The sequence below is a fragment of the Mixophyes fleayi genome, chromosome 3 (genome assembly GCF_038048845.1).
Source record: "Mixophyes fleayi isolate aMixFle1 chromosome 3, aMixFle1.hap1, whole genome shotgun sequence".
NCBI lineage: Eukaryota > Metazoa > Chordata > Amphibia > Anura > Limnodynastidae > Mixophyes > Mixophyes fleayi.
The window spans coordinates 295926142-295938327 of NC_134404.1; the positions used below are offsets into that span (position 1 = coordinate 295926142).

At 43.7% G+C, this 12186-nt stretch overlaps 1 protein-coding gene across 1 annotated transcript in view; it reads right to left on the reverse strand.

Annotated features, from left to right (window-relative positions):
- Nucleotides 1-3491: 3491 nt before the first annotated feature.
- PNPT1 (polyribonucleotide nucleotidyltransferase 1) overlaps nt 3492-12186 on the reverse strand; it is a 49301-nt gene continuing 40606 nt past the window's right edge. The window contains exons 25-28 of the mRNA XM_075203846.1: nt 12087-12142; nt 11621-11699; nt 9574-9621; nt 3492-3744 (exon numbers count right to left, since the gene is read on the reverse strand). Of these exons, the coding sequence (XP_075059947.1) occupies nt 3598-3744; nt 9574-9621; nt 11621-11699; nt 12087-12142 (330 nt within the window). The 3' untranslated portion in view covers nt 3492-3597. The remainder of the gene's footprint in view (nt 3745-9573; nt 9622-11620; nt 11700-12086; nt 12143-12186) is intronic.

Consider the following 12186-nt stretch of genomic DNA (forward strand, 5'->3'; position numbering starts at 1 on the left):
CTTGATGATCTGATAAATGGTTGATTTAGGTGCAATCCTACTTGTAACAATATCCTTACCTGTGAAGCCCCTTTTTGTGCAAAGAAATGATATCTGCAAGGAAACGCGTGCAGTCAACCATAGTCAACAGAGGAAGAACAATGATTTCAAGCACCACCTTCCTTTTAAAGATTCCAGTCTGGTATTCTAACTCAATCAACATGACAGAGTAATCTCCAGCCTTGCCCTCGTCAACACTCTCACCTGTGTTAACAAGAGAATCACTGACCTGATGTCAGCTGGTCTTTTTGTGGCAGGGCTAAAATGCAGTGGAAATGTTTTTGGGATAAAGTTCAATGCAATGTCGAAGAAGGACTTTGAAATTAATCGCAATTCATCTGATCACTCTTCATGACATTCTGGAGTATATGCAAATTGCCATCATAAAAACTGAGGCATCAGACTTTGTGAAAAATAATATTTGTGTCATTCTCAAAACTTTTGGCCATGACTGTAGTGTGGTAGGTCTATAGTGTATATGTTGTCATCATCGTCTATATAGCGCCACTAATTCCACAGCGCTGTACAGAGAACTCATTCACATCAGTCCTTGCCCCATTGGAGCTTACAATCTAAATCCCCTAACATACACATACACACACACACACACACACACACACACACACACACACACACACACAGACCAAGAGAGACTAAGAGCAATTTAGTAGCAGCCAATTAACCTACCAGTATGTTTTTGGAGTGTGGAAGGAAACCGGAGCACCCGAAGGAGACCCACGCAAACACAGGGAGAACATACAAACTCCACACAGGCCATGGTCTGGAATCAAACTCATGACCCCAGTGCTGTGAGGCAGAAGTGCTAACCACTAAGCCACCGTGCTGCCCTATATGTCGGCAAGATATTCAATTACAGTGTAGTGTAGGTGGTTGTATAGCGTGGTTATCAGTACTGGATAGGGTCAGGGCCGTCTTTCTCATAGGGCACAATGGGCAGGTGCTCGGGGGCCCTGCAGCCCAGGGGGGCCCGTCGGAGGAAGCCCCCCCCAAAAAAACCTGCATGTCGGGCGTGACGTCATTACGCCCGCCCGACATCCATTGCGGAGCGCGACAGAGGAGGAGACCATCGAGGGAGCCGGATCGCCAGCTGACAGCACGGCAAGTATTTTCTACTTTTCTTTTTCCAGGTTTTTTTTTTTTTTGCTTTCTCCGACGGGCCCATATATATATATAATCATTTTTTATTTATTTTTGTATATATAGGGGCCCCGGTGCACTGCTGTGCCCAGGGGCCCAAGATGGTCTTAAGAGGGCCCTGGATAGGATGGCAGTGTTGTGTGAACATCAGTATTGTGTGTGGTGGCAGTGTCTTGTAGTGGGTGTATAGTGTGGGTTTCTGTGTTGGGTGCAAAGGCAATGTACTGTGGGTGGTTGTATAGTGTGGGTATCAGTACTGCACAGTTTCCAGTGGCCCTAATTTCAAAAAACGAACATGTTTTAAAGATTTATCCCAAATAATTATTTCCAATTTGACAACATTGTTCAACAGTATAATTAAATTAATCTTTCTGTAATTCAGTAAACTTGTTGTGATGGGCATTAATGTACTTTAATGCCCACTTGTGTGTGGGTGGCAGTATAGTGTGCGGTGTTAGAATTGAATATACACACGATCAGCCCCAACATTAAAACCACTTGCTCAATATTATTTAGCACCCCCTCGTGCCATCAAAACAGCTCTGCCACGTCGAGGCATGGACTCCACAAGATGTCGATGGTGTCCTGTGGGATCTGGCACCAAGACATTAGCAGCAGTTCCTTTAAATCCTGTAAGTTGCGAGGTGGGGTCTCCATGGCTTGGAATTGTTTTTCCAACACATCCCACAGATTCTCGATCAGATTGAGATCTGGGAAATTTGGAGGCCAAGTCAATGCCTTGAACACTTTGTCATATACCTCATATCATTCCTGAACAATTTTCCTGCTGAAAGAGGTCATTGCCAACAGGTACACCATCTACACCCCTGCCTGGTAACACTGCCAGGCAGGGGTGTAGATGGTCTGCAACAATGTTTAGGTATGTGGTACATGTCAAAGTAACATCCACGTGAACACAAGTGCCCAAGGTTTCCCAGCAGAACATTGCCCAAAGCATCATACTGACTCAGGGGGCTTAACTTCTTCACATAGTGCATCCTGGTGCAATTTCTGACCCAGATAAATCAGGCACATGCACCTGGCCATCCACATGTTGTAAAAGAAAACATGATTTATCAGACCAGGTCACCTTTTTCCATTGCTCCATGGCCCGGTTCGAACGCTCACGTGCCCATTAGAGGTTCTTTCGGCGGTGTATTTGAGTCTGCATGGGCACACTGACCGGTCTGCAGCTTCGCAGCAAGCTGCAATGCACTGTGTGTTCTAACACTTTTCTATAACGCCGATGTTAACTTTTTTTTTAGCAATTTGTGGTACAGTAGCTCTTCTGTGAGATTGGACTAGACGGGCTAGCCTTCACTCCCCACGTGCTTCAATGAGCATTGAGCGTCCATGGCCCTATTGTTGGTTCATTGGTTGTCCTTCCTTGTACCCCTTTTTGTAGGTACCACTTTTTGTAGGTACTAACCACTGCATACTGGAAACACCTCCACAAGATCTACCGTTTTAGAGATGCTCTGACCCAGTCACAATTTGGACCTTGTCAAAGTCACTCAGATCCTTACAATTGCCCATTGTTCCTGCTTCCAAAACATTAACTTCAAGAACTGACTGTTCACTTGCTGCTTAATATATCCCACCCCTTGACAGCTGCCATTGTAACAAGATAATCAATGTTTTTCATTACTTATCAGTGGTTTTAATGTTGTGGCTGTTCGCTGTAGAGTGGCAGGATTGTGTATGGTGGTGGCAGCACAATGTTGGTAACTTCAGGGGCTTTGGGTGGCTGATGGTGTAGAGTTGCAAAAGTGTTAATAGTAATGCAAGACAGGGTTTGGCCTACTCATTTTGCTGTCTTGTAGACTCAATCCATTGCCTATACTAAACAGGACCTCAGCCTCTGGGGTAGTTCTGCAGCTGGGATCTTAGTAGTAATTTAGCCTGTGGTTTGGCCTACCTCAGCGGCTCATAGGTAGGACCAAACTGCAGCTTAAATTAGTAACACCACGCTAAGAGATAAGAGTATTGAAGACGGCAGGTGAGGTGGCACTGATTTCAAAGTAGTGATTAGGTTTGGAGAATGGTTTAGGAGCAGAGGTTTTAAATAAATAAAGGGGAGGAGGGAGAGCAATTTGGGGAGGCAAAGGTAGAGAGGTCTAAGGAGAGCCAGTGAGCAAGTGCACACGGGTGTTGTGGGAAGTCTTGTGAAACAAGCAAATCTCAGTCCATGGCATGTTTTTAGCTTTTGCATTTTGCTTAAATTATATAAACTGCCTAAATGACCCAAAATGCACAGCAAAAACCGACGTAAAAGTACGAGCCACTTAATGAGGTTGTATCAAATACATTTTTATCAAGTATTTAAAATAGAATATATACAGAATGTACAAACAGAGAGTGAGCTGTTCATTCACATGGATGGGAAATAGTTTAAGGTGTCTAAGGCGATGTTGAAGAGTCCGCTCCACTCATGGTAATACTATTCCTATCGCTCAGGGTTTTAGCCACAGTACTAGCAGGTGATTGAAGAACTTTTCGAGAGAGCCTCATTCGTCCATCAGTTGGATCACGTCCAAAATATTTTACCTGTCCAGAAAAATATAGCAGTTATTTTTTGCAGACCAGAAATGTAGAATTCAAATAAGTTGCTTCATCTACCTTGCAGTAATAAAAAATTTCATTAAGTGCTTGAGTAACCTTAAATCATCTACATTTTTACGGAAATAAATGGGTAATAATAATAAACATATATAATAATATTACTCAATGTAAAACTTTATATTATAATATATCTTTATCAATCACATGTATAATACAGAAATATCCAAGAATATATATCACGTGTATGTTTTCTCAGTTAATACACAATCAATTCTGGTACCATATGTTGAGCGTACAAACACACTGATGTATGAAATCTTATATGGACACCAAAATCCAATGAGCAAACAGATAGCATCACATAAAATTAAATTGCACTGTTATTAGTAGTGAATCTATGATTTGGGATGGGATAAATCCTCTTAAATTGAACAAAGCAGCCACAAATATATATCTTGCTCTCACAAGACAGAATTGTCTCAAAAGGTGAACTTTTTGAATGAAGTATTCCAGTATAAAGAGGATGGCAGATAGCGGGAACTAATCCCAAAATCTTTCTTATCCTGTGATTACTTCTTTATCTGATTGCACATTTCTGTAGAGGGAAGAGACTGGCAGTTCATATTATGTAAAATTTTCAAGACTGTTATAGAGATGTAAACCTGATTGTATACTGTTTAGAATCAAAATATGCTTCAATGTGTCCAAAATAAGGGGCCAAATGGATAAATCCCAAATTACTTAATATGTGTAGCGCACTGCTTGGACTCACACTGGCAAATCTCAATAGTTAGAGGTTCAGGACAGAACGAGCAATATAATAAATCTATATATACATTACATACATATATATATATATATATATATCTCAAATCGAACAGACTACCAATAGGATTCATCTCCAAAGTCGTCCCCTAGATTGAGAAAATGATCAAGATATGGAGGTGGGTGCTTCCCTGGCAACTGATAAATACTGGGTCAAAACAAGAGGAAGCAGTTGTTATGTCCTAGAGCAGTTTGAAGCTGGTGTTTACCCAGGGAGGTTTTGGGCTTGAGGTTGTGAAAATCCTCTCCAGCTGTTGACACTCCAGTTTCACAACAAAAGGAGAACCCGTGATTTTTCTTCTTGATACTGCATCCTTCAAAAAGGGACATTGAAGGATTCTCAGGTTGGACTGTCTGCTAAATGGCCTACATTTCACCTCAAAATCAGTGCTTAGGCCAGCATTTGCAGCAATCTGTATGGCAAAAGATACATTCACTTAAACAGAAGAAGTGAGAGGGGTAACAAGACAGACTCCCCAAATTAAGCTGTCCAGCTGGTCTCTAATATTTTGGAGGTTGATTCTGACAGACTAGTGGCCAGAACCTCAGCCAATTGAGTGTAGTGAGGTAGCTCAAATCTTGGTCAGTGGACAATATTGTCAAAAGGTACCTGCGTTTTTCATGCTAGGCCCTCTTTGAACCAGACCTTGAGAAAATAATCAAGGACGCTATGGGAGAAGAGAGTTCCTTACTTCCACAGAAAAAACTCAAACACCTTAACATCAACTGAAAAAGCTCATAACAGGAGCAAAACAGTCATAGGACCATCCTTCAAGGCCCACGGATGGGGCAGCACAGGCCAAACAGAAGCCATCAGGACTTGTAAAACAGGAAATCTGCAAAGCTGGCGATAGATGAAATTCCTCCCAACTACAAACTAGGAACCTATGATCACTGTAACCTTCCTCCAATGTGACCTTCCTCCTCTATGGTGACCCCAAGACAAACTCTGTCTCTAACCAATTGGTACTTACCATCATCTTTCATTTTGAATATCCTTTTCTAAGCTTCCTGCAAAAATTTTCTTTATCATTTACTTGGTTTCTAAATACTCTGAGCACAGAAATACTTTACACTTGACCATTTAATGGCTGCTGAATGCTACAGTAAATTATCCTGTCCCAGCTCATAAGAAGGTTGGGGTATTCTAAACTCTTTCTAGTGCCAAGCGGGATGGCTCCTTTCGACCAGTGTGTGTGTGATATGTAGGCATTCAACAAATTCCTTTTGTGTGAGTGAATTAAACGGAAGCCAATTCATTCAGAGATTTAAGCAGTGAGGGAAGGGGGATTTTGAGTGTCCGAGGATATCAAAGGTGCCAAACTTCATATACCAATATGGAAGAACCACCAGCACTTCCTCCACTTTATTTACTTGGTAACCCCCTTCCATTTCAGGTGCTCCCTTCTAATTAGTCGTCAGCTCCAGGGATTTTCACCGTGGTCTGTAGGCCTGTATGATGGTGCTTCCACGTTGTAAATGGGTCATGAATTATTATTATTATTATTATTATTATTTATTTATAAGGCGCCACAAGGCATCCGCAGCGCCGTACAGAGACAAACAAAATCACAATACAATGGGAGACAGCACAGTACAGTAAACACAGCAACTCAGTACGCTCAATGCACAGCTAGAGAGGGCGGGGAAGGGGGAGGGAGGATCCGCAAACGACGGGGCCCAAGAAGGAGGGCGCGGAAGACAGGGAGACCCCCAGGGGGGAGGAGGGAGCGAGAGTGGACGTGGGGTGGAGGACCCTCGAGGAGGAGGGCTAAGTAGCTGGAGAGCAGAGTTAGAAGTGGTGGAAACAGGAGGAGAGATGGCCCTGCTCAGAGGAGCGTACAATCTAAGGGGAGGGGTGGACAGACAGAGAGACGCAGGGGAGAGAGGGAGAGTAGGGGGACAGAGGCAGAAGATAAGGTAGGAAGTTAGGTGGGAGACAGAAAGGCTTTAAGAAAAAGGTGGGTTTTTAGGGCCCGTTTGAAGCTGGACAGATTAGGGGAAGTTCTGATGGAGGGAGGGAGCTTGTTCCAGTGGAGGGGGGCAGCGCGGGCGAAGTTTTGGATACGCGCGTGGGAGGAGGTTATAAGGGGGGAAGAGAGGCGACGGTCAGAGGCAGAACGGAGAGGGCGGGATGGAGCATGAATAGAGAGGAGGGTGGAGATGTAGGGCGCAGTGGAGTTGGCGAGGGCCTTGTAGGTGAGTGTGAGGAGCTTAAAGAGGATTCTGAAGGGGAATGGGAGCCAGTGAAGGGCTAGGTAGAGGGGGGAGACAAAAGAAGAGCGGCGAGAGGAAAATAAGCCTAGCTGCAGCGTTAAGGACGGATTGAAGGGGATCGAGGTGAGAGTGGGGGAGGCCAGTGAGGAGGAGGTTGCAGTAGTCCAGGCGGGAGATGATCAGAGAGTGGATAAGGCATTTGGTGGCATCTTGGGAGAGGAAGGGCCGGATGCGAGCGATGTTGCGCAGCTGGAAGCGGCAGGATTTAGCAAGAGAGAGGATGTGGGGGCCAAAGGAGAGAGAGGAGTCGAGGATGACACCAAGGCAGCGAAGTTGGGGGACAGGGGAGATAGAGGTGTTGTCGACAGTGATGGAGAGGTCAGAAGGGGATGGGGTATGAGAGGGAGGAAAAACTATGAGCTCAGTTTTGGCAAGGTTAAGTTTGAGGAATCGAGAGGACATCCAGGAGGAGATGGCAGAGAGGCAGGCGGACACCCTAGAGAGGAGGGAGGGAGAGAGTTTAGGAGAGGAGAGGTATAGTTGAGTGTCGTCAGCGTAAAGGTGGTAGCTGAAACCGAAGGAGCTGATGAGTTCACCCAGGGAGGAGGTGTATAGAGAGAAGAGTAAGGGTCCCAGAACAGAGCCCTGAGGGACCCCCGACTGGAAGGGTGGAAGGGGGGAAGAGAGACCCAGAGGTGGTGACAGAGAAGGAACGGTGAGTAAGGTAAGAGGTGAACCAGGACAGGACTGGGCCGGAGAGGCCGAAAGACTGGAGGGTGTGAAGGAGGAGGGGGTGGTCAACGGTGTCAAAGGCTGCAGAGAGGTCAAGGAGGATGAGAAGGGAGAAGTGGCCCCTGGCTTTTGCAGAGAGGAGGTCATTGGTGACTTTAGCCAGGGCAGTTTCAGTGGAGTGGAGGGGGCGGAAACCAGACTGGAGAGGATCAAGGAGGGAGTATTCAGAAAGGTAGGAGGTGAGACGGCTGCAGACGAGCCTCTCGAGAATTTTGGAGGCAAAGGGTAGAAGAGATATGGGGCGATAGTTCGAGAGAGAAGTGGGGTCGAGATTAGGTTTCTTAAGAATGGGGGATACGAGAGCATGTTTGAAGGAGGAGGGGAAGATGCCAGTGGAGAGGGAGAGATTAAAGAGGTGAGCGAGGTGGGAGCAGGTGGTGGGGGAAAGGGAGCGAAGAAGGTGGGAGGGGATGGGATCCAGGGGGCAGGAAAAAATGAGAGAGTGGACTTCCTCGCCGGTGGTGGGACAGAAGGAGTGGAGGGGAAGGTGGTTGGGGGGGGGGGGGGGGAGGACAGAAGAGTGGGAGGGGTGGAAGAGAGAGTGGAGGAGGAGATTTCAAGTCGGATGGCCTCGATTTTAGAGGAGAAGAAGGAGGCGAAATCAGAGGCAGTCAGGGAGGAGGGGGTGGGGGGAGGGGAGGGGGCCAAGAGAGTGCTGAAGGTGGCAAAGAGGCGGCATGAATGATCAGTATCTGGAAGATATCCTGTTGAAGGCATGCAGGATATTCACCATCTCCAATTCACTATCCACTAAGCTGGATTATAACATGTCCAAATCATCGCTGACCTCCATATCATTTCTAGGCTTCAGTTTCAACACTGCCCTTTAGAGGGATCCCATCTCAGGAAATAATTAGTCCTCCCACTTCCAGTGTTCGGATCCTATAGAAGGTCAGCAAACAATGGATGCAGGCATTGTTTATTGTCATTGATTGCCCAGACAGTCCTGGTATGCAGATTTGCTAAATCTCCCAGTCAGTCAACTTCACTAAGTTTACTGAAAGACATTGCAGCAACCTATTTGGTATATACAGTGGCTGAAAACAAAATACATTTTTCCAATCAAGTAGATAATATTAGGCACAGTTTGTAACATCTTAACAGGACCACGTAAACTAAGACAGGTTACTTACATGAAGCAGCTATGTAAAGAATACCCTCACAGAACCTGTGATATTTTACACTAAATTTACATTTGTTATGCAGCCAAGTGCAAGATGTCAGTCATTTGAAGCTAAGAGAGAGACTGGCAGGAGTGTGCAAAGACTCAGATGCTCCAACACCTGCTAAAACTGCTTTTTCCATTCTCACGAAATGACTGCTATAGGAAAAAGTTTGCTTTTTTTTTTTTTAAAGTAACACTGGATTTAGCAATTGTAAAGGCTGTCTTTCAGGCTTACAGGAGTTGGCATCTTCCTACTGTTCATCTGCATTTGTGACGTATATAGCAAGTGCCTATATATTATGCGCTCTTCAAACTTAAACATACTTTTCACACACAGACAGGTCCTCTAAACTACTGTGTAAGTAGTTCCAATATGTCTTTATTTTGAGTAACGGCTTTATAACTTACCGCTTAAAAAGTGCATTAAAAACACTTAAATGCATGTTATCATCAATGCTGTAGTGCAAACCATTGCGTGCTAATGTTCTATTTCTGATACATTGTTATTCCATCTATTCCGCTTTAAATAAGTCAGCAGCACAGGGGAAGCACAAATAGGTTTTTGGATGCATTCTTAATCCCATACCTTTATACAAATTTAAAAGCGTTGAAAGTGGACTGTAGATGACCAGTGATTTCTGGATCTCAATTATATTTCATTAGGTGGTCACAGATACTATAATACATATATATTTACACAAAAACATTGGATTTATCTTGGCATAAGCTGCACAAAATGAAAGTGAATCTTGGTTTTACAGCTGGCTGGCATTGTGACAATTACATTTTCATCTGGAAAAAATAAAACCTTTTACCTGGATTTCATTGCCAACTTCTAAGCCCAATGCACTTGGATGTTGTATCTGAAAGAATATTTACAGTTAAGTTTGTAAAGGTACAGGAAGAATAGTTACATAAATACAATCAATTCATAGAGGAAAAGAACAAAATAAAAAAATAAACTACCACTTCTTATTAAATAAGTTTACTTTGCAAAACATTTAAAAATACTGATACTGTTACATTTCAGAAACCTCAGATCATACTTTTGATTCTGAAAGTGTTATGATAAAAAATGTAATTCAAAATAACACAACTCACTAAAGATTTTAACGTCTATAAAAATTGCAAGTGAACTTTAAGGCTAATGGTACCAAACCCTGCACATGCTGCTGGACATGTGATGGTTAAGTTCCAATGCTACAGCACATTACAAGTTAAAGTAAAGTTAAAATGTTTAATAAAAATGTATTTAGAAATAGGATTTAAAACTCACCCTTGTGGTTTAGTGGGGGCAAAATGCAGCATTAGGTTGCGGCTCCACTCTAGTGTTCCAACAGGACTGGTAGGGTTGGGCTTCCCCTTCCCACTCTTGTATGCTGGTACTGGGGAAAGGCAGTGCTAGGAGTCCCCATAACAGCTCTCTGCAGAATTTGCTTGAATGCTGCAGGAGCCAACGTGAGAGTAGGGATCCGGAAGAGTTTTGGACCGTTGCAACCTGGTTATCCATGTGGGGACTGTATATCTGCAGTGCTGGACCCCTATCTTGCAGAGCTGGCAGGATTCTAATAACTGCTGGTGCACTGCCCCATGGAGGCCCACTCTATGAGTTCTGCAGAAACAGGGTCACTGCTGCCCTGGGTTCTAGCTGCTATCTTTCTGGACCAGATTTTGGCTTGGTGGAGGCACTAGGCAACAGGGCAGGTTTCCTGGATACTTTGCGCGGTAGACTTAAAAAAAATCTCCCAGGCTTTATGGCACCAGTGTGTAGAGGGGCAAAGCTCCCTCGATATTGGCAGTGTGTGGACAGAAGGGACCCCCCCCACCTCTTTCTGCAATATAACAGGTGTGAATACAGTCCAGGTCACGTTCAAGAAAAGTGAATAAACCTGGACTGGTTAATACCGCTTTCATACTGCAGCCCTGGCAATATCCCGGGTATATGAACCCAGAATATTGTCGGGGGACAGAGGCTCCCACGGAGAGAAATTCCCGGGTAGACCCTGTTCATACTGAACACAGGTCTGCCCAGCTCCGATTGGCTCCTCTTGTGATGTGTTTCCCCGGCTTTTCATGCAGTATGAATGGGACAGTCGTTTGTACTGCATAAAAATGGGCAACATGTAAAGAAGATTCCACCTGTATCTGGCTGTATATGTGTGTATCATTGCTACCTTGCATGTATCATTCCTACTGGCAACAGCTCTTTTAGAAGTATAATTGAACAATAAACACTAATCTTCCTAAAGATGCTGCTCTATTCCAGAAAGAGGTTTATTATCTGCTGAGATTCTATTACCTACAGATAAGAGCTACCACTGTCAGGAGGAACCAGCCACAGTCACCAGCAACTACACACACACCATCCAGTACTAAGCTGTTCCAGGTGCAGCAGAAGGAGCCTAGTGGTGGCAGAGACTACTCTCCTAAAAGTGGCAGCACAACGGTGACATACAGTTGACACTTACAATCGGCAAGTGTCTGGTGGCTGAGTAACACCAAGTGGAGTAGTTAGTAATGGCAGGTTAGCGACAGTAAGAGGAATGTCAGGGCGAATCTGTGAAAACCCTCCTCCAGAAGGAATAGTCCATCCTGTTACAATGTATGTGTGTTAATATAACCTGACAGTAGTGGACATGTTCACACCCCGCACTGCCACACATATATTTTACTATAACCTCCAGCAGTGAGACAAAAGCAGGAGGTCCATTTTAGCCAAACTGCTTTCATTGGAAACACTTTGTGAGAGTCATACGAATTTGATACAATATCATCAACCCATATATTTCAAATCATATTGCGCAATAGAATCAGACATAAATCTTGATGAATTCTAGCACTAAAAACATAAAATATAGTTACTTTTCGATGGTCAAGTTGTGAATTATGAAGCAAAACAGGTGTCATGTTTTGGTACAGTTTCACCATTACTCCAATCTCTCTGGAAAATAAAAACAAATGTACGAAAGTTAACATTATACCAGTATTTCCAAATGCATTAAACCACTTTAGTTAACAAGTGGTTTTGTCACAACTATTCACAGCTATCTTAGGGTAAAAATGCAAGAAATATTCAATGTCTATTTGGGATGCATACAGATAATAACAGAAAGCTATAGTCTGCTTGGCTTCAATAGATTAACATATGGAGCAATAATACAAGTAGATGTTTCAAGGAATTGAAAGAGATAAAGAAAATAAAAAAAGCATTTTTATAACAAACCGAGTTGGAGAGGGAGACCAATGTAATTTATAACTTAGCTTTATAGACAACTGCAATTAAGTACTTAGAATAAAAAACGAACACACGATAAAAGTTCCACTTTACCTGATTTCCGTTATGGTGGCTGTATAAATCGCTCCAAATTCCAAATTAAACTCTTGCTGCAGAACATAAAATGCATTAGCATGGAGAAAGCATAAAGCAC